Source organism: Ochotona curzoniae, unplaced genomic scaffold, assembly GCF_017591425.1.
Source record: "Ochotona curzoniae isolate NIBS_2020 unplaced genomic scaffold, NIBS_Ocur_1.0 contig_883, whole genome shotgun sequence".
NCBI lineage: Eukaryota > Metazoa > Chordata > Mammalia > Lagomorpha > Ochotonidae > Ochotona > Ochotona curzoniae.
The window spans coordinates 48033410-48056050 of NW_024466599.1; the positions used below are offsets into that span (position 1 = coordinate 48033410).

At 37.3% G+C, this 22641-nt stretch overlaps 1 protein-coding gene and 1 long non-coding RNA gene across 3 annotated transcripts in view; one reads left to right on the forward strand and one right to left on the reverse strand.

Moving 5' to 3' along the window:
- The window catches only part of PNPT1 (polyribonucleotide nucleotidyltransferase 1), a 36393-nt gene extending 18975 nt beyond the window's left edge, over nucleotides 1–17418 (forward strand). The window contains exons 16-28 of the mRNA XM_040993428.1: nucleotides 845–911; nucleotides 992–1081; nucleotides 2675–2728; nucleotides 7294–7400; nucleotides 7755–7826; nucleotides 7928–7991; nucleotides 8359–8442; nucleotides 10659–10742; nucleotides 12193–12299; nucleotides 12376–12431; nucleotides 13841–13919; nucleotides 15874–15921; nucleotides 16925–17418. Of these exons, the coding sequence (XP_040849362.1) occupies nucleotides 845–911; nucleotides 992–1081; nucleotides 2675–2728; nucleotides 7294–7400; nucleotides 7755–7826; nucleotides 7928–7991; nucleotides 8359–8442; nucleotides 10659–10742; nucleotides 12193–12299; nucleotides 12376–12431; nucleotides 13841–13919; nucleotides 15874–15921; nucleotides 16925–17080 (1068 nt within the window). The 3' untranslated portion in view covers nucleotides 17081–17418. The remainder of the gene's footprint in view (nucleotides 1–844; nucleotides 912–991; nucleotides 1082–2674; nucleotides 2729–7293; nucleotides 7401–7754; nucleotides 7827–7927; nucleotides 7992–8358; nucleotides 8443–10658; nucleotides 10743–12192; nucleotides 12300–12375; nucleotides 12432–13840; nucleotides 13920–15873; nucleotides 15922–16924) is intronic.
- LOC121165027 lies at nucleotides 3052–22561 on the reverse strand. 2 transcript variants are annotated; one of them, XR_005885189.1, is made up of 5 exons: nucleotides 21892–22561; nucleotides 16652–16691; nucleotides 15481–15557; nucleotides 3508–3629; nucleotides 3052–3117 (listed from the first exon to the last, which is right to left on the reverse strand). It is a non-coding gene; the product is annotated as an uncharacterized LOC121165027 (long non-coding RNA). The 2 variants fall into 2 exon arrangements; XR_005885188.1 differs by lacking the exon at nucleotides 21892–22561 and having other exon boundaries at nucleotides 16652–16931.
- Between the last annotated feature and the right edge of the window lie 80 nt (nucleotides 22562–22641).

Consider the following 22641-nt stretch of genomic DNA (forward strand, 5'->3'; position numbering starts at 1 on the left):
GTTGCTTTCATTTGCGGAGAGAACCAGCAGATGAAAGATCTCTCTTTCTATAACTTTGCTTTTCAAATTAAACTAAACTTTCATATTTTTATAGGAAATTTGTCAATTTTTAGATAATGACTAGTTCATATTCCTTTAAGAAATCATATCCAATCAACCACTGACTAAAATAAAACTCTGAAGGAGTGTATCTGTTTTTCTTCAATATGAACTTAAAAAAAAAAAAAGATTTACTTTTGATTTGAAAAGCGGAGCAGAACTGCAGAGTGATATCTCCCATCAGCAGAGTCATTCCCTGAATGGTCACCCTAGTTAGGACTGGGCCAGAAACTCCATCTAAACCTCCACATGGGTGGTTGGGCTCAAGTACTTTGACCATTTTCTGTTTCTTTCCCTGGCACGCCAACTGAGAGCTAGGTCAGAAGCAGAGCAGCTGAGACTCAAACCAACACTCTGTTACAGAGTGCTGATACTGAATGCCAGCGTCTTCAAACTGGCTTAACCACCTGCACCACAATGCTAGCACCCAATGTGTACTTTTGGAAAAAAAAAAAGTACATATTTTTATTACAATAATATTTTGTCGTTAATAAGTAAAATATTATAGAAATTTATGGTGTAAAACTTGTAACATCTGTTCCCTTCTCATAATTCATCTACAAGTGACATCCATTTAGCAATTAACTATATATTTTAAATTTATACCAGACATGTATTTATGTGTGTGTATACATAGTTTTTTTTTAAAGAAAACTAAAGTAGAATTCTATTTCATAACTTGTTCTGTTATTTTAATAAGTCTTAGATATCTTTCCATGTCACTTGTATATGTTTTTATTTTCAGTTTCCTCCTTATGCAACTAATGAAATTGGCAAAGTCACTGGAACAAATAGAAGAGAACTTGGCCATGGTAAGTACAAATCTGTATTCTTAATGTGGTGTTCTTACAAACAGTACATTTTTTGCTTATTGTTTTCTATTCTAATTTAGGTGCTCTTGCTGAGAAAGCTTTGTATCCTGTTATTCCCAAAGATTTTCCTTTCACGATAAGGGTCACATCTGAAGTCCTAGAGTCAAATGGTAGGATGTGGAGATACTTATTTTCTAAGTAGATGTTGATCATATCCTCTGCTATAGTCTTGACTTTTCAAGAGTGATGTTAAAATTATGTGTAACAGAAGTTTTAGTTAACCATATGCCTGAATCTCTTCTTAGTATATAAGTTATATTGAAAGTTACATTGAACATGGTTGTCTCTTCATATATCCATTAAAATAGTTCCAATTTAGTGATTTTTTTTTCCACTTTATTTTTACAAATAAGCAGAGAACAAGGTCAGCTTTGAAAGACGGGAGACGTGTGTCATATATCACAATTGATAAATTAATAGACACTAAAAAGGAAAGCTGGATTAAAAGCCTAGATTTAAATTTTTAAAATTCAGTCTGTGGGCCGAGGCAAGGTGCAGTCATAAAGACAGAAAAGGTAGAGTTCTAGAAGGTACAGCAGACATAAATCAGATGGTTGCAGATTTTGAGGAAAGAATACCAAAGCAAGTCCAGCATGTAAAGTGAGTACATTTCTGTTTTCCACTGGACATGCTAGATTAATTGTGAATGGCTCAGTGAGAAGGCTTAGAGACCTCTGTATTTAACTGCAATAAAAGAGTATACTCTGGGAGATTAAGAATCAAATTCTCTGTGGCAGTGTTGTCTAATAGAACTTTCTGTCATGATGGAAAAATTTTTAAGGTTTACTTTATTATTAATTTTAAAATCCAGAGTTACAGAAAAGGACGGATGTAAAGCACTCTTCCTCAGATGGCTCCAATAGACAGTGCTAGACCGGGCTGAAGCAAGGTGCCAGAAACTTCTTCCAGATTTTCCACATGGGTGGCAGGGTCCCAAACACTTGGACCATTTTCTGATGCTGTTCCCCAAACATTAGCAAAGAGCTGGTTTGAACACGTAACAGCAGGGACATCAATCGGTACCTCTATGGGATATCTGCTTAACAGGCAGTGGCTTAACTTGCTACACCACAGTACTGATGCCTGAAAATCCTTTCTTTTTGTGCAGTCTATTTTTTCAGTAGGGAAAAAAATGAATTTTATTTTAATGAGTTTACCTAGCAGAAGTGGCTAATGGTTACACCATATGCGGTTGTAGTGTTTAAAATTGTCTTTAAATGCTTTTGAAAAGAAGAAAGCAAAGATGATTAAATGTTCATAATTAAGTATAAGGAAGTAACCAGTAGTAACATCTGCATTTTAAGAAATCAATATTTTGGGGCTGGCAGTATGATGCAGTGGGATAAGCCACAGCCTACAGTGCCAGCATCCCCTATAGGCAACAGTTCAAGTCCCAGAGGCTCTACTTCCCAACCAGCTCTCTACTATAAACCTGGGAAAGTAGTGGAAAATGACTTCAGTGCGTGGGCCCCTGAAGCTACATGGGAGACCATGAAGAAGCTCCTAACACCTGGCTGCAGCCTGGCCCATCCATGTCTTTGCAGCCATTTGGGGAATGAACCAGCCAGACGGCACACCTCTCTCCCTCTCTGTCTCTCTGTAACTAACTGCCTTTTGAATAAATAAAATCAGTCTTTTTAAAAAAAAATATGTATGCTTTTCAAAATCCAGTATATTATAAAAGATGTCTTTTTTTCCCATAGGGTCATCTTCCATGGCATCTGCATGTGGTGGAAGTTTAGCATTAATGGATGCAGGTAAAAAAAATTTTACATCTCAGAATAACTAATGCTTTATACATACTTGGTATAAAATGTAAGATTTCATTAAAATCACATTTAGTATCCCAAAGCCTGATTAGATTACCAAAGTGGTTCAAAGGTAAATTAGAAAGAGTTGCAAAGCTTCAGATACTCAGGTTATCTATTGGAATTACTAGTTTTAATGGAAAGCAGTACACTAAAAATTATTTACTTGTCTTGATTTACTTCAAAAGCTAGTGAGCTCCACTTCCCAATCACCAAGGAAATTTTAATCAGTAAGTAGGACTTACACGAGCAAGCAATGATTTAATCTCTCAGCCACTTAGAAGTATATGCAGAATTTTCATAAGGCAGAATACAAATAATTCAATATAATTTTAAATCTGAAACACAATAAGGGAAAGTTACATTAGGGGACTTTGAAAGTCATTGTCTGCCAAACACCCATCAATAATGCTGTGTAAAGAACTGGGGAGCAAACCTAAAGACACTAAAAAAACCACACAGGAGTTCTCTGATAAGCTCACACATTTGCAGTATTGATAAAAAGTATGGAAAGGTGGACATAATCAAGGATGAAATGAAAAAAAAAGTAATGGTGTGAATAAATGTTATTTAGAAAAAAACAGAACTTGAATAGGACAAAGCAAAAAATGCCAGACGTGCTTTTCTAACATTCTCATGGAAGCAATACACAACCTTAAATTAATAAGAGCTAGTAAGATACTGTTATATTCTTCATCCTTATGTATTTATTCAACAAAGTGCGTTACCTAAGTTCCAAGGTTTAAGCTGTTGAGACATGGTAATGAACAAGACACAACTTTTTCCTGGAGCTGTGTTTCTCAGTCTTCCAAATCCCATCTGGGACAAATAACACATCCTGAGGAGTATACTGCAAGGGAAAAGAAGACAGAGAACCTCTAACCTCTGTAGATACATTCAGATCTTTTTGTCTAATCTAAAACCAGTTCTTGATAAAGATGAAAACTTCAAGATAAATTATTAAGACATGTTGTCAGTCTTTGAGAAATCCTTTATACACTCTAGTTGAAGAAATGAACTTTATTTCAATAAATTTAAGTTCCCAGTTCATGGAAAAAAAAAAATGGTTTATAAGCCTAATGGTTAATAAGGAAGCTGCAGAGAAAGACCCAGAAGGGACTTGCCAAAAATAAGTCCATATCATAGGAAACTCACTGCTGTTTTTGAAAGAATTACTACATTAGGGGTGTGTGTATGTGTAAATGAAAGGGGTGAAGTATAGGTGAGTGAACTTAGAATTAATCACCCAGGCTAGATGACAGGTATTCCATTCATAACTGGTTGAAGGGTAGACAAGGGGAATGGCTAATCTCATAAACTTGGAGAGGATTCTTAACCAGAATACTTTAGGATACTCAGCCTCCAGCTGGTCTCTATGATTTTTTTCATTGAGTTGATAGGAAACATTGGCATAACCGCAAAAAAGGATACTGAAAAAAAGGAATAGGTGACTGATTTGTTAAATGACAAAATGAATCCCTCAAAAGAAGAAAAAAAATGAGATAAAATAAATACATCAAATGGGCCAACACTGTGTTGGAGTGAATTAGGCTGCTACCTAATCCCGTATGAGCACCAGTTTAAGTCCTGGCTGCTCCAGTTCCAGTCCAGCTCTCTGCTAATGTGCCTAGGAAAGCAGTAGAAGATCCCATATGGGCACTGGTTCTAATCACAGCTGCCCTACTTCCCATCCAGCTCCCTGCTTGTGTCCTGGGAATGCAGTTGAGGATGACCCAAAGACTTGGGACCCTGCATCTGCATGGGAGACCTGGAAGAAGCTCCTGGTCCCTGGCTTCAGATTTACACCTCCAGGAATTTCAGCAGACAGAAGATCTTTCCTTCTTTCTGTACACCTGACTTTCCAATAAAAAATTAATAATAACTTTTAAAATTTATTTACATTAAAGAGTTACAAAGAGAAAATGAAATAGATCTTACATCCACTGTTTCATTTCCCAGATGACCACAACAGCCAGGGTGGGGTTAAAAGGAAGCCAGAAGCCAGGAGCTTTTTTCAGGTTTCCATGTGGATAGGAGGCACCCAAGCACTTGCACCATCTTTCATGGCTTTTCCCAGGCCATTGGCAGCAAACGTGGTTGCGGTTAAGCAGCTAGGACGTGAACCAGCACTATATGATACACTGGGAATCCAAGTGGCAGCTTTATCTGCTATGCCACAATGCCATATTCATACTCTCAACTTCTGAGATCAACTTTTTTAGGCTCTAAATATATGTGAGATCATGCGATGCTTGTCTTTCTGTGCCTGGCTTCTTTCACTAAACAGACTTGCAATCCCCATCCATGTCTAAGTAACAGGATTTCATTCCATTTTTTTTTTATGATTAAGTGGTAGTCATTGTGTATGTGAGAGAGAGAGAGAGACGTTTACTTCATCCATTCATAAACCAATGCATTTTTAGGTTATCTTAACATATCTTGGCTGTTGTGAATACTGCTAAAATACACATGGGAGTGCAAGTGTCTCAGTAACAAGCTAAACTCATTTACCCTAGACACATAATTAGTAGTGATATTGATAACTGTATTTTTAGATTCTTTTTGTTGTTGTTGTTTGAGAAATCTCCATTCTGCTTTTCACTGACTGTTCTATTTCACATTCCCACAAACAATGTACATGGCTTCATTCCCTTCCACATCCTTGGCCAACCCTTGTTACCTTTGTTCCTCTGATACAGTTAGATTAACTAGAGTGAGGTGATCTCGTTGTTTTGATTCACATTTTCCTGATAATAATTGGTGAGCATCTTTTTCATGTACTTAATGGCCATTTGTATGTCTTCTTTGAAAAAATGGTTTGATTGCCCATTTTTAAGTTCGGTGGTTTTTGGTTTTTCTTGGTTTGTTTTGCTGTTTGGTTATTAAGCCTTTTGCAGATGTATAGCATATATAAATATTTTCTTGAAGGTTGTTTTGTTGTTGGCTGATTTTTTTGATGTCCAAGTGTTTAGCTTCTGTTTCTTATCCCATTCCTTTATTTTTGCTTTTGTTTCTGTATTTTTTGGTTTCCTTGTTCCTTTTAGTGGCCTGAAGTCTTTTCCTCAAGTTTTCTTCTTGTAGTTTCACAGCTCCAGTCTTAGATTTAGGTCTTTAATCTGCTTTGAGTTGAGTTTTGTATATAGTGGGAGACAGAGGCTTAGTTCCATTTTTCTGCATGTGGGTATCCAGTTGCCCCAGCAATATTTAGTGAAAAACTATGGGTCATGAGTTTACTTCTAGGTTCTCTGTTCTGTTTCATTGATCTGTGTATCAATGTTTATGCCAGTAATGTACTGTTGTAAATTACTATAGTATCTCATATATTTTGAAGTCACATATCTTAGTATCTTTTACATTTTTTTCAATTGCTGTGATTATTCAGGGATTCCACACAAATTTTAGGATTGTTTTTTCTGATTCTGTGAAAAATTTTGATATTTGACTAAGGATTGCATTCAGTCTGTAACTCACATTGTTTAGAACAGAAATCTCCATTTTTTAAAATGTCCTCTAGTTTATTTCATCAGAGTTTTATAGTTTTCACTGTAAAGATCATTCATCTTTTTTTGGGGGGGGGGATAATTGCTCTCTGTGTATATCCATGCTACTCATACTTGAATGTTGATTTTCCATTCTGTAAAATCACTGAATCGCTTTACTAGATCTTAGTTTCTTGTAGAGTCCTTAGGGATTTCTATATACATGTTACCTGCAAATAGTGACATTCTTTCTCTTACCTAATAGCACTGGCTAGGGCATCACAATATTAATTTTATTATTTGTACCTTAATAAAGATCTGTTCATATAGAAAAAAGATTGAAGGCCCTGATCAGAAAGTGCTCCAAAAGAAAAAAAGAATAGTTATTAAAATTAAAAAGTGTTCAGAGTGAGCAGTTTTATTTTTAGATGGCAAGGATCAGAAGCTTACCAAAGATTAACATTAATACAGAATAATGTGTAGACTTGTATACTCCAGATAAAAGTTTAAAATATGTTTTTGGAAAGCAGTTTGACAGTGCAAATACTTTTTCTACATGGTTTTGCACATTCTGATTGCTATATGTGACTTATAAAACTTAAGAAGACTACTGTTCAGAGGAAAGGTGGAGCTTTGCAATGGTATGTATCAGTATTCAAAAATAACTAAGTTACATTTGTAAGAGGCAGAATATTGAATGTATGTAGTATGCTTACAATGAATAAGTAAACAATTATATTTACATAGTAACATTGTAACAAAAAAGTACTAAAAAGCAACAAATAATTTAAACATTGATAATGTTTGCTTTCATTACAGATTTCTTATCAAGTATTGTGATTATCTATTAAAGTTGTTTTAAGCAGTTTTATTATATACAAAAAGAAATAAAGTAGTGTGATGAATTCTTAAGTTCTTTCCAGCTTAACTTTGGTGACTGTCAATTTAGAGGGCATCATCTTTTCAAATAAGTGTCAGCTGAGTAGTAAAAATGGAATAAGCTTTACACACTAAAGTTCTTTTTCTCCATTATAGGAGTTCCAATTTCATCTCCTGTGGCAGGCGTAGCAATAGGATTGGTCACCAAAAACAATTCTGAGAAGGGGGACATAGAGGATTATCGCTTGCTGACAGATATTCTGGCAAGTAAATTCCAGTTTCAGATATTTAATACAGTACAAATAATTTGCAAGTATTGTATGCCTAGAAGAATACTAGTACCTGAGAGAGAGGTTTTACTCTTATATTCCTCCTGTGTATTTTGACTTTAATCCTAAAGGATATGAAGTATCCATAATGGCTTACTATAGAATGTTCATAAGCTAGTCCTTGTGGTTTTATGGAGGGAAAGTACAAATTAGAGGCAGTAATTAATGTAAAATATTTCTTGTGATGTTCTGAAATGACATGGTTTATTTCTAAATGTTTTCTGAAGTTCTTATATAGTGACAATCAGTCAAATAAAAATATTTCATAAAGTCTTCATCTTTTTAAAGGGAATTGAAGATTATAATGGTGACATGGATTTCAAAATAGCTGGCACCAGTAAGGGAATAACAGCCTTACAGGTATTTTTAAAACTCATTTTGTTTTTTTGTTTTCCTGTAATATTTAAGTAGTATCACAATTTAGCATTTACAGAGTTTTATTTTTGGTTCTTCCATGTTAGGCTGATATTAAATTGCCTGGCATACCCATAAAAATTGTAATGGAGGCCATTCAGCAAGCCTCAGGTAAGCTAGTAGAACTGATGCTCTTTGCATTGTCTATTTTGTTACAGTGAACTATAATTCTCTATGGACTTAGTATAAAGTATTACTTAAACAGATGTCATGTAATTTTACTTACATTAATAAGTATTAAATAATGACATGATTACCACTGAAGAAATGAGTAAAATTTTACTTTTTACAAATTTAGCAATTCAGTGATAGTATTTATAGAGAAGGCGATGGGAATCAGTTTTAAGGGAAATTTAATGTAGAGAACCTTGGCTATTAAGCTATAGAGTTTGAGTTTTACTCTATAAAAACTGATTACAGCTTTTCTGATCAATTTATTTTATGTGGTTATAATTTTTATTATGTTTACCTTCTCCAGTGGCAAAGAAAGAGATATTGCAGATTATGAACAAAACTCTTTCAAAACCTAGAGCATCTAGAAAAGAAAATGGACCTATTGTAGGTAATATATAAAGTTGTTACTTCATGATACTGTAAAAATTAATACATACAACTACACTAAAAATGTATATCCTACACAAAATAAAGATATTTTAAATTTTATACACTGAGTTACCAGGTTGGCAGTTGTGGCACAGTGGTATGATATCCGACACCATAGTGCTAGTTTAAGTCCTAGCTGCTCTCCTTCCAATCCAGTTCCCTGCAAATGTGCGTGAAAGGCAGAAGAAGATGACCCACATACTTGGAACCCCATCCCCAACATGAGAGACTTGGATGGGGAATTCCTGGATCCAGAATTCAGTTTGTCCCAAACTCAACATTCCTAGTCATTTTGGGGAACGAACTAATAGAAGATCTTTTTGTATCCTGTTTGTTTCTTCTGCTGCCATCTACTGTTTTTTTTTTAAAAACTACATTTATTGCATTTTATGACACAATTTCATAGGCTCTGGGAGTCTCCCAAACCCTCCCCCCACATTGAATCCCTCCACATTGTTACAGTAGTACAGATCATAACCTGTCATGATTCCTTCATTGCAGGCATGGACCATGCAGAGAGTCCACCATCTTATTGTCCAGATAAAATCAACAGTTTCATTGGGAAACCATTCCTGGTCTGAAAATAGGGCTGGCAAAATATCATCCCCTCCAATGAAAAGCCTCAACACAAAGTCAACAACAATTTACAACATCATGAAGTTAATTGACATGGTACTGAGTGACCAGTATGTTAGAAAATATAAGTTCTTAACCACATCCTGTAACTACTTCATTGACATCTCAGTTATAGTTTATACACGTCCAGCTGCTATACACCTTAAAATAGTTGTATGGTACTATTCAGCTGTTTCGTGTCTATTTTCATTTATATATTTAGCAGCTTAAAGTATCCAAGCATGATTTCTACTGAACTATGTGAAATTTAGGATAGTCCAACCAGGCTTATACCTCAAACAAGCCATATGTTGGAACAGTTGAGGAGCAGAGCAGTTTTAGGAGGGGTGTGCAGAGAAATCTTCAATACTGTAGTGGTGAGTAATTAATCTTTGTGTCCTACCTAGTAAGGTATATGTGAGTCCAAGCTGACTGTTTCTATTTTAAGCTTTCCTTATTGGTCTCTGTCTATCTGATCTAATTTTTTCATGGGGGCTCCGGAGCGAACCTGGTGGTCATTGCAAGAGAGGGTGGGGTGCCAAGGTTGGAACTAAGTAAGGACCAGAGAAAGCTCCCCTCCCTAGTCCCGAAGGAAGTTTACTGTTCTGTTTCTGAGGACCACTCAGGGCTCCCAGCTATTGTTCCGATGACATTAGATCCTGAGAGGAAGGATCTGGGCTTCTTCCATCCCATATGGGAGATCCAATAGGAAATGGATGACCTCAGAGTTCTTGGCCTGTGAGGGCACTCCAATTCCCCTTGGTCTCCGTGGCTGCCATCTACTGTTAAAACTGTACTGTTAAAACTGCACCAAATGACCAGATCTAGACCATGCCAAAGCCAGGAGCCAGGAACTACATCCAGGTTAGATGACAGGGGCCTACACACTTGAGCCATTTTCCATTGCCTTCCCAGGCATATTATCCAGGAGCTGCATAGAGAGCAGCACACAAAGGACTAGAACCAGCATTTCAGACTGAGGTATCAGTCTTTTTCTTTTTTTTTAAGTTTGTTTTTCTTGGAAAGGCATATTTAAAAGGGGACAGACACAGAGAAAGATCTTGCATCCACTAGTTCACTCCCCACATAGCTGCGACAGCCAGAGCTGAGCCCATCTGAAGCCAGGAGCTTCTTTTGGGTCTCCCACACAGGTTTAGGGTGCCACAGCTTTGGCCATCCACTACTGCTTTCCCAAGCCACCAGCAGGGAGCTGGATAGGAAGTGGAGCAGCCAGGACACAAACTGGTGCCCATATGGGACCCTGGCACATGCAGGGCAAGGATTAAGCCACTAAGCTATAGCACTGGGACATAGGTGCCAGAATCTTAAGCTACTTAAAATATTCCACTACAATACTGGTCTGATTAAAATATTTAAAATTTGAGGGACAAAAAAATCTTGGACATATTTCAGCAATTTGAATAATAAGCTCTCTTCCTATTTTCATGGTATAATATTTTTACATGTATTAGCCTAGAAAATAAGAATATTCTGTTAGAACATTCCTTGATTCATGTATGTATTTGTAGGATTTATGTGTTTATCTGTATTATATTTCAGAAACTGTTCAAGTTCCATTATCAAAACGAGCAAAATTTGTTGGACCAGGTGGATATCATTTAAAAAAACTTCAGGCTGAAACAGGTAAGAATTTCATCGAGTTTGAAATACTTAATTCAATGCTGGACCATGCACGTTTTCTATCTCATCTCCACTGATTTGCTCCAAAAGTAACTTTGAGAAATCAAACACCAAGAGAAATGGATATGACCTATTTTTAAGTTTTTTGTGTGCATTTTAATAAATTGGTAAATGATCATCCATAATGATCATTATGGAGTATGACAAAGGATTTACTGGGTTTTGGGTTGGTTTGGTCATCTGGTTTGTTTTGCAACATATAAAAGCTGAATATCCAGATTAATTTTTTTTTTTCACTTTTGATTGATGATCTCCTGATGCTTGATACTGAGCTTTATTTAGGTTCTTATTTACAGACTATATGCAGAAATATTAAGCTCCAAAATGTATTATTTAGAAGCAACATCTAGGCTACCTGGTATTTAGCAATTTTGAAGTTATTAAAGTGAGAAGTACAATTGCCTTAGCTAGTTATTAAGAAATTGACATGATTTCATCTCGTCATTCCACCTTTATAAAGGGTAAGATGGGGACAGAGGGGACTAAAGAGTAAAAGACTCTAACGTGGTTTCTACCCAACTGAAGTGAGACCAGACCCTTCAGTGTTGGCATGGATCTGCATTAATCTCACCAGATAGTGGGTTCCAAGAAAGGGAGGACATTGGTTTACTATTCGTACCCACAGAACCTCCTGCAATGTGAAAATCAGAGCAAGTGTGCCACGTATATCTGTTGGTGAACAAATCCCTTAATCCCTAAAGCAGTAATTAAAACAACATAATACTGTACAGGTCCTTCCACTGTTGTCACATCTACCTTTTTTTTTTTTTAGTTTAGAAGGATAAAATAGCCAGGTATTTCCCAGATAGCTTATGTTTTTAAGAATTTAAGGATTTTTTTAGAGAAAATAATTGTTACACTTTTAAATTCTGTACATAGAGAACACATATTTTTCATTTAGATTAATTTATTTCTTAGAAGTTTTTCTTTCTGACCATCGAGCATCTCTTAAACTTCTTGGCATTTTGTTTTCTCTGGGTTCCCCAGGTGTCATGCAGGAACTGGGCACAGCCTTCTTCACTGGTGAGCGCTTGTTGTCCAGAGACAGAAACTTATTTATAGTAATTCTCTTAGTTCCTTTCTTGGTATAAAGCTTGCTGCAGGAAGGCCTTGGCTGCCTGCTGCCTCCCATCTCTCAGCTCCTGGTTCTTGAGCCCCAGGGCCACATAACCTTTATTCTGGATGACAGATTGTATTTTCAGCACTTTAACTTTCTTGGAGTCACTCCCTTTTACGCATTCTTCTTTTTTCTTTTGTAAATTAGCTTCTTTCTGCTTTCCTGGCAATTTCTTTACAGTGGCCTGTGGAGCTGCAGCCGTCACATCTACTTTTAAGATTAGACTCCACTGCTTGTGCAAGTTAATATTAATATGTTAAATTATCTTTTAAAAAGGTGTAACTATTAGCCAGGTGGATGAAGAAACATTTTCTATATTTGCTCCAACACCTAGTGCAATGCATGAAGCAAGAGACTTCATTATTGAGATCTGCAAAGATGATGTAAGTACAGTTCTTATTATTGTTTCTTCTCCTTTTTGTTTGGTTCTTAATCTGATGGTTTATTTTGCACTTACAGCAGGAGCAACAGTTAGAATTTGGAGCAGTTTATACCGCCACAATAACTGAAATCAGGTAATATCAAGCAACATACTGTGCTGGTTTTTAAAACATTTATATTATAAGCTCAGGTTAATTTCCTATTTGTTGTATTCATTTTGAAATCATAAGTTATTTAGATTATACATAAGTTACCACATAATAATGATTTTCAAGGTTTTTATTATCTATAGCTGTTGCTTTTTAGTAGTACAGTTCTGTGCTTATAATATATTGTCCTAACTAAATCATTTTCCTTATCCAAATAGGCTGTCATTTTAAGTTTCCCAGTAAACAGGAAATGGGTCCAAAATTGATAAAGCATTATTTCCTGTTATTTTTATTGTTAGTTCAGTAGGTTAAGCTGCCTCTTAGAACTCTCGCAAGCTATACTAGAATGCTGGTTTGAGTTTCAGCTACTCCTCTTCCAACTCGGCTTCCTGTCAATGAGCCTGGAGGGCAACAAGTGCTTGGTCTCTTGTCCACCCATGCAGGAGATCTAGACAGAATTCCTGAGTGACTTCAGCTTGAACCGCCTCTTGCTTTTCCAAGCATTTGCAAAATAAATCAGTAGATTGAAAATATCTCTGCATTTCAAGTATATAAATGTAAATAATTTTAATTTTTTACAAATGATATTGTTTAATATTAATTAGTACATATTTTTTAAAGTTTCAAGTTCAACGCATTTTATTTCTTTAAGGCCACACAGAGCTCCCATTTTCTAGTTCACTTCTCCCCCTCAAAAATTACAGTAGCCTGAGCTGAGCCAAGCTCTCCCAGATTCCAGATCTCCCTGTGAGTGGCAGGAACCCAAGAGCTTGAGTATCAATTGCTGTGCCCTGGGGAGCACATGAATAAGAAAGAGGGCAGACAAGAATTAACCCAGACACACAGAAATAGGATGTGTGCTTTTCAATCGCTGGCCTTATTGCCACACCATAGGCCTGACCCCAGTGCATTTTTTTATTTGTGAAACTAATGGGAGTTTCAAAATTAGAAAATCCTCTGAGGAAAAAAAAATCCGATACAGTAGATGTGTTCCTAAATAATTAAAGGCAACAGGATATGTGATTCAATATTGCAGATGAAAATATGAAGTAGGATGTTCTGACTTGGCAAGTCAAGGTAAAAAAAGAAGTTTTTAACACCCTTACTGAAATTACTATCACTATCTAGCAAGTTAAATGGCATCCTACACTATTTTAAAATATTTAATGTATTTTTAAAAGTTTTTGGAATTATGAAGAAAAATACAGATGAATGCATATTCTGAAAGTTTTCACTATACATTTTTCCTTTCAATTTTGTCTTTTGCTGCAAAAGTACCTAATTATGAGGTACATTTTTATTAAATATTATGTGTTATATAATTATTGGTTTTTTTAATATTCTGAATATATATCACTTTTATTCTGTTTTTAATGTTTCTCTTTATATTATAGAGACAGTGGAGTGATGGTAAAACTATATCCAAACATGACTGCAGTACTACTTCATAATTCACAGCTTGATCATCGAAAGGTAAAAGATTCAATTACTTTCAGAACTCTGATAACCATATTAAAATTACCTAGACTGATGAGAATTGTAGACTTTGGCTAATAGAAGATTAAACACAGGAAGGGCTTGGGGAGGGGTTGGGGGAATCCCAGAGCCTATGAAACTGTGTCATAAAATAAAATAAATTAATTAAAAATAGAAAATTAAACAAATATGACAAAAACAAAACAAGCAGAGATGCTGCTGGCAAGTTTTTATTGGTTACCAAGACTGTTCACATTCCTCCTTACATGACAGTGGTAGAACATCATCCAGTGTTGGCATGTATTTATTAAAAGTAAACATACAGCCCCTTTTTCCAAACTTCTGCTGATAATAAATCATACCAACCTATGTTTTGGGATTTTTTTTTTAAATCTTCTTGGAGTTCATACATGTAAAAAACAGAATAAAAGACTCATCAGGAAAACTACAAGGCTATGGAATAATAAGGGAGTATATTTTACCAAATATTAAAATATAATGTTATACACAAAACAGTGTTACTGACTCAGAAATAGATAATCCATATAACAGAAAAAAAGACCAGAAATAAGCCTGGTTAGATGTAAGGATACTTCAAAAAGTTTGTGGAAAACAGAATTAAAAGATAAGGTTTATTTTGCTGCAAAAACTTTCTGAAATTTCTGCAGTTATTTTATAATATGCATTTTTCTAATTAAATTTTTGAAGACACTTTGTACATGGTTCTATACTGTTAAGTATACTCAATGCTGTATTATCCAAAGTTCCATTTTAGTCAGCAAAGAAATAGACTGTTCAGTAACTCAGTATGGTTATAACAAGGTCTATACTCGTTTTTATACCAAAATCGCATCTGAATCAAAGAGCTAAATACAAAAAATAAAGGAGAAGGAAAACAGGAAGAAAACAGTGGTAAGGAAAGAAGAAAATATAGACGGGGCACTGCACCTGATAAAAATGTGGCTATTTTAATAATCTAGATACTGGAAAATCTTTCATGACAGCAAAGCCAAAAACCTAAGCAGACTGATTAAACTTGATTTCAAAATTTTTCAAGTGATATGACAAAAATCAAATAAGGTTAAAGATGCAACCAAAGGAAAAGTGCTTACAATATGATAGAAGCTGAATATACAAACACTGGTCAATAGGGAAAATGGCCATCAGTATTAAAATGAGCAGAGTGCATGAGTAAATCGATTTTTTAAATCGATCCATGTACTCAGTGTCACTGGCAGTTTCAAGAAATACAAATAAAATCAAGATGTTATTTTTAACATTTAGACAGTTGAAAACTCCCAGCATAAAAGAAAAGATAGACATTTTCATATATTGTTTATCTGAGTATGAATTGGGAAAGCTTTTTTATACATAGTCTGGTCATTGTTTGTGGATGTATTAGTTCTACATTTGGGACTTTGTTCTGTGATGGCAGAATAGATTATAGAGTAGCCTTTTTTATACCAACAACCACTTGAATAGTTACAATTCCTGAACCATACATTATTATCAGATTAAAAAATAGCCTACTCTGGATGTATTGAAATTCAAATCCCACCTGCAGTTGCCTTGGCAAAGCCAGACCAAATGATTTTACATGCTTTGTACAGCAAACAGGACAGAAGTTCCCCACTCCTGGAACAGATGAATACATGATCAGCAAAACACAGAAACGTCAAAGATCTTAAATGTACAGAAAACCAGAGCTGATAATACAACAAATTATTACAATACTGAAATTTAAAGCAAATGGCTATCCTAGGAGATGTTAAATATACAGTTTGACTACTCAACTGTAATGTTTCATTCACTGATATAAAAATTAAGATTATAAAATCAGAAAAACCAGTAAATTGGGAAAAATTTATAGGTACTTGGAAAAAAACTGCGTACTTAAATAGATGTTACATCATTATGGTTAACAATTCATCATTAATACGCTTTCTTTCAGATTAAACATCCCTCTGCCTTGGGATTAGAAGTTGGCCAAGAAATTCAGGTATCTGTATTCAGCCTTTTAGCCTTAACATTACAAATTCTACTTGAAGTTTTAATTTCCATAAAGCTGAAAGATTAGAATTGACATCTATTATGAGTATTATTTATATGTGGTGCTTCTAATGATACAAAATACAATATCTGTCCTTCAAGAAACTTATAGTTTAGCTTAAAAAAAAAAAGTACATAGGCAGGTCACTACAGGCTATGCAGATTCACTGACATGGAAGCAGACATAAGAAATCAGGCCTTAAATATCTCCTTTGAGGAGCTCTCTTTCCCCACTACTTGAGCCTGGAAGTTTTTAAGATTGATAGGAGTCATATTGATAAGGCCTAGAATTCTGATAACTAGTAGTCTTTGAGTGAATGAAAGAAATAATCGCTGGTCTACTTTTTGTTGTTGTTGTTGTTTTTTGATTGCACCATTCTGTTCTAGTCACATCTAACACCCATGACCTAAGTTAACTAAGACCTCAAGTTTATTCCAAATCTGTAGTCCAATTGTTTAAGTGACCTCCAAGGATAAATGAGAAGTATAATATAACTGTATAAGGCTGTTGTTTGACATCAGACGGGACATTAAACTTGCCCCATTTCCCCTAAGGTAAAGCCAAATAAACTCCACTGTAGTGATCCCTTTAGCAGTCGTAAAAGTTAGAGTAACTTAAGTATAATCCTGGATGGTTATAGCACAATTAAGCCCAGAAAGCCCGGACAAGAATTACTCACCATGTCATTAGCTGTTCTTCCCATATAAAAGAGACTTAGCCTGGAGAATAAAAACGCAGAAATGATATTATGACAAGTAAATATCTCTGTATTATTTTATAAGTACTTAACCAAAGTATATTTATTTATAATATATACCTCCACTTAACACTGAGCTGTCAATGAACAAGTAAAACATTAATCCTAGCCTTATTTGGACTGTTTAAATTTTATCTTTTAATGTGGATGTTGGTCAGTATGCTGTAACTAACAGGCAATCTTGCTTTGACACAGGTAAAATACTTCGGACGTGATCCAGCAGATGGGCGAATGAGGCTTTCTCGTAAAGTTCTCCAGTCTCCAGCTACAACTGTTGTCAAAACTCTGAATGACAGAAGCAGTATTGTAATGGGAGAACCTATTTCACAATCATCTAATTCTTCCCAGTGATTTTTTTAAAGAGAACTTTAGAAATATCATCTAATAATGTGTAATTTATATAAACTATATGTTCCAATTATTTCTATGAAAATATTCATTTTCATGTGGCATTCTTTTTTCAAGAGTAACTAATATTAGCTTATTCTTTATATTAGAATAAAAAAATGTTTATTAAAAGTAAACCATTTATATTTCTTAGGAAAGGTTACACTGTTATTCCTGTAATTCTAAAATATGTGAAAAACCTAGAAGTAATATAACATATATGATTATAATGGATTCTTCCTATATATCTTCTTTTCCCTGTAATCAGTTTATACATAGTCAACTAAGGGTTAACCTCTTTGCCCCAACAGCTTTGTCTGCCTATAGTTGTTTTATAAACTGGAACTTACTCTGTTCCAAGCCAGTGCCTCTTTCTTTAGAACAATCAACAAATACAAAATAAAAAGTTGAGGGAGCCAGTTTGCCCATTTTTATTGTGATCCTATTCAAACTGGTCAAAAAGTCATAAGTAGGGCCCAGTGCAATAGCCTATTGGTTAAAGTCTTCACTTTGCATGCCCAGGATCTCATATAGGCACTGGTTCTAATCCAGGCAGCCCTGCTTCCCATCCAGCTCCTTGCTTGTGGCCTGGGAAAGCAGTCAAACAGGGCCCAAAGCCTTGGGACCCTGCACCAGAGTGGCAAACCCAGAAGAGCTCCAGGCTCCTGACTTCGAATTGGTTCAGCTCTTCTGCCGTTGGCACCACTTGGGGAGTGAATCAGTGGATGAAAGATCTTCCTCTGTTTCTCCTCTCTGTTTATCTGCCTTTCCAATAAAAATAAATCTTTTTTTAAAAATCGTTAATATAATGGAGTAATAAAAAATGGACTCTACTACCATGAAGTACTAGAAGCATTTTTCAAACTTACCTAAAAAAAAATTATTTACTCGGGCCCGGCACGGTGGCGCAAGTGGTTAAGGTCCTCGCCTTGCACGCCCGGGATCCCATATGGGTGCCGGTTCTAATCCCGGCAGCCCCACTTCCCATCCAGCTCCCTGCCTGTGGCCTGGGAAAGCAGTTGAGGACGGCCCAAAGCTTTGGGACCCTGCACCCACGTGGGAGACCCGGAAGAGGCTCCTGGCTTTGGATCGGCATAGCATCGGCCCGTTGCGCTCACTTGGGGAGTGAATCATCGGACGGAAGATCTTCCTCTCTGTCTCTCCTCTCTGTATATCCGCCTTTCCAATAAAAAAAATAATAATAAAAATAAATCTTAAAAAAAAAAATTATTTACTCATAAAAACAGGTCAGTGTTAGGCATATATATTACTAACACATGAATATATTTGGTATAAGAATTGGCACAATTATGATTTGTAGTTCAATAGTTTGAAATTATAGTTCAAAAATCATACATGAAATTCCCAAAAATCATAAGTGAAAGTCATAACTGATAACGTGTGATCTTTTCTAAATTTGATAAGAATGTATAAATTCACAATTCAGGACCAAGTAGTTTTTAAACAATTAAAATTTAGTTGCTCTAAAGAAAAAAATTTGCTGGCCAAACCAAAGAATTTTTAATTTTTATATATATATATATACACACACATATTTAATCAAACATTAATCATGTGGGCATTATTGTTATAATAGATGAAATATTGATCAGTTTAAGTGAAAAATTGAACTATCTGCTTTCTACATATGCTAATAGTGACAGAAGTTTGTTTTTCTTCATTTTGCTCTACTTAAGAAATCTATTTTTTAAAGAGTTATTTACTTATTTAAAAGGCAGATTTAAAGAAAGTAGGAAAACGGGCACAAAATTGAGAGTCCATCCATTCATTCCTTCCCTAAATGTCTGCAATAGCCCAGAATGGCAGAGTCTGAAGCCAGGAGCCTAGAATTCTGGTCTCCCAGTTGGGTGATGGATGTCAGGTTCATGGACCATCATCTGCTGCCTCCCAGGAGACATTAGCAGGAAGCTGTATCAGAAGCAGAGAAGCCAGGACTGAAACTGGCAGTTCAATATAAGATGTAAGCATCCCTAGTAAGGACACCATCTTTAGTGGAGCAATGGAAAAATTGAGTCATGCTTTTGTTTGTTTGTTTGTTTTCTATCTTCTTGTTTAAAGAAATTCCCAACTACTATGAAAAAATAAAGCCAGTTCTTAAACTCTAGAGACCTATAGGACCACAAAGTAAAAATATAGCACTGTAAACCATCATTGGATCTTCATTCCCACTAAAACCAACAGCATTCACTCTGAACTTTTTGTTTTAGAAGAGAACTTTAAAAAATTTTTTTCTATTTATTTGCTTTCATTTTATCTGAAAGACAGAAATCTTCACTGCCCACAAAAGCCAGAGCTGGACTAGGCCAAAGCCAGGAACCTAGAACTTACCTGAGTCTCCCACATGAGTGGCAGGACACTCTAAGCTGTACTATTACCTGCTGCCTCCCAGATGGTACACTAGCAAGAAGCTGGATTGGAAGTAGGTGCTCGTTAATAGAGGCCGAGATTGGAAATGAAAGACTCCAACCACTTCGCTAGGCTTTACAAGTATCCCAAGCAGTGACTTGACTACTACTTCAAATAGTTGCCCCTGAACTTTCCCTACTTTTATCTTGCTTCAAATCTTGGCAGTTTTTTCTGCATTCCAATTTTTCCTGTCAGGGCTATTATACTCTTAAAAACTCAAATTGAGTCCCCATCTTAAGTATCTTATAATTTGGATCTAAGACGAAAATAAGGGTATCAGGGTCATTTTAATATAATTCACCTCTACAAAACATTTTTATTCAAAATTTATTCTGCACAGTCACTATAATGTATGCAGTATACTGATAAATAAAACATCTGGAGTTCCAATGCTAATATTCTTACACATGGAAACTGACACTAAGTAGTATACACCTTGTCAGTGATAGGGGCCTTAAAGTGACTGGATAAGGAGATATCATTATTATTTCGGAAAAAATAGTCTAGCATAACATTTGGGCAGGGATACCTAAATACACTCAAGAAAGCAGATGTGCCACTATTTGGGAAAAAGATCTGAAGATTAGGGACTAATGACTTCATTTGTACTCAGTGGCATATGTTTAGAAGATAAAACAATCTCTTCATTTTATAAACCAATTTTAATTTTACACAGTGCTTCTCTTTAGGTGCCTAGTCTTCACCAAAAAAAGCAAACACCGTTTATTAAAGAATTTAAGGTAAGGAGATGTCCAGTGCAGTGGGATATTTTTCTTTCTCATTTCGATTTATTCATTCAGTTGAAAGGCAGAGAGAGGAAACAGAGAAAGATTTCACTGCCCACATGGCCGCAAGAGAAGGAATAAGCGAGAGCCTGAAGTCCATATGGGACTCTTACGTGGGTGACAGAGGCCTAAGCCATCTTCTGCTCTCCCAAGCATATGGGAGAGGCATATAGAGAGGTAGATAGGAAGTGCAACAGCTGGGCCTTGAACTAGTGTTCTTATGTGGTACTCCTGTCGCAGGCAGTAGCTTAACCACTGCACCACAACTCTGGCCCCAGAAGGTATTTTTTGAAACTTAGTCAAGAAGATACTTGCTTACTTGTGAAGGATTTCATTTCTGCAGAGCAAATATAAAGAGATAACATGTAAGTATAGATTAACCCAGAGAAGAATAGGTAGAATATGGAGAGCTGAGAAAGTTACTGACAGGGATTTCAGCTTGAGGGTTGTGGGGACAATAGGTTCTATGACATGAGTAAAAAACTTGGATGGACAAAACTGCTTTGTTGAGGAAAATGTTATGAATTCTCAGGAGTGTGAAGTCATCAGATAGTATGTAGGTAGGTGATCGCCTTATAAGTTGAAGAAAGTGCCTTTATCAGAAGTAGATAATTAAAGTACTCCTGGTCAACAAGTTTCAAAACTGAAATTTACCAACTTAATGCAAGAAATGTAAAAAGATGAGTAGAGGGCCCAGCACAATGGCCTAGCAGCCAAAGTCCTCACCTTGCATGAGCCGGGATCCCATATGGGCACCGGTCCTAGTCCCTGCAGCCCCACTTCCCATCCAGCTCCCTGCTTGTGGCCTGGGAAAGCAGTCGAGGACGGCCCAAAGCCTTGGGACCCTGCACCCGTGTAGGAGACCTGGAAGAAGCTCCTGGGAGCAGCAGGAGGCTGGATCTGAAGCAGGGGGGAGAGCCAGGCATTCCAACATGGCATCCAGACAGCCCAAGCAGAAGCTTAAGGCCCTGCCAGATGGCCCCCTCAACTTACTTCACCCACATCTATCACAGAAATTAATGAGCCCCACTATCTGACATATTACAATGAGTTAACTCAAGTTCACATTCTGAGGTACCCAGTAGGTTAAAAACAAGATTTTGAAAAATTTTTTAATTAGGCGCCTGCTCTGTATAAGTCACTGTCCCATGTTTTAATGCTTCAAAGGGTGTCCACATGTATGTGACCTAATGAAAACATAAGCACGTTTTGACAAACTCATTGCTACGGAATGACTACAACTCCCAAGATGCACTGCACAGGTTACATAGGAATCTTTCCACATTTCAGACTGCCTCGTGGCCCAACATGCCAAGAGACTGCATTTGGAAAACAGAGTAAGGGGATTCCACCTAGAACAATCATTGGCTGACGTCACCTACAAGGCGAGGTGGCACAGCACGTGACCTGTGTGCACCGTGCAGGACGCGACCGAATGAATGGTGAGAGAATTCTGCCAGCGCTCCTTCAGTGCACGAAGCCTCCCCAGGCAGGACGCAACCCACGCCCCCGCGGAGAAACTCCAAACACCAAAAACAGGCTCCCGCCGCTTCCTCAACTTACCCTCAGATTCGTCTGCACAGCTTACAAACACAGCTTACAAACACTGTCTGCTCAGGAAGCACAAACTACGCGGCCACCAAGTGCCTGCCGGCCAAAGCCTGCTTCGGCGGGCAAAGAGAACCTCGGGAAACATTGCCTGGCCACTTACTGTCCACAGAACACGTCGTGGACAGCCGCTTAGCTAATTCCTTAACTCCATGGCGAATCTGAGCGACTCTGGGTACGACTGAGAGGATTCAGCGTCCCTACGTCTCCGCACACGGTTGTTTTTTTCCCTCTTAACAAGGCGGACTGGGTCAAAGTCCACCAAGCAGGGCGAGACACTCGGGCCGAGTTCGTCCTGTGCGAGGTTCCACGCTTCCCACGAGTGTCCCCAACGCTCTCAGGCCTGGCGCTCGGGTGGGTGGGCGAGGGAACGAAGGCCGACCCTCAGCCAGGCCGTGCCGGACGGGAGCTCGTACCCCACGGGAGCCCGTCCCACGCGGGAGCTCGTACCCCACGGGAGACCGCAGCCCACGGCCGGCAGCCCGTCCCACACGGGAGCCCGCAGCCCACGGCCGGGAGCTCGCCCCGCGCGGCCGGGAACCCGTACTCCACGGGAGCCCGTCCCGCGCGGCAGTCCATCCCACACGGGAACCCGCAGCCTTCGGCCGGCAGCCCGTCCCACACGGGAGCCCGTCCCACATGGCAGCCCGTCGGTCCAACACGGGAACCGGCAGCCCGTCCCACACGGCCGCCCGTCCCGCGCCG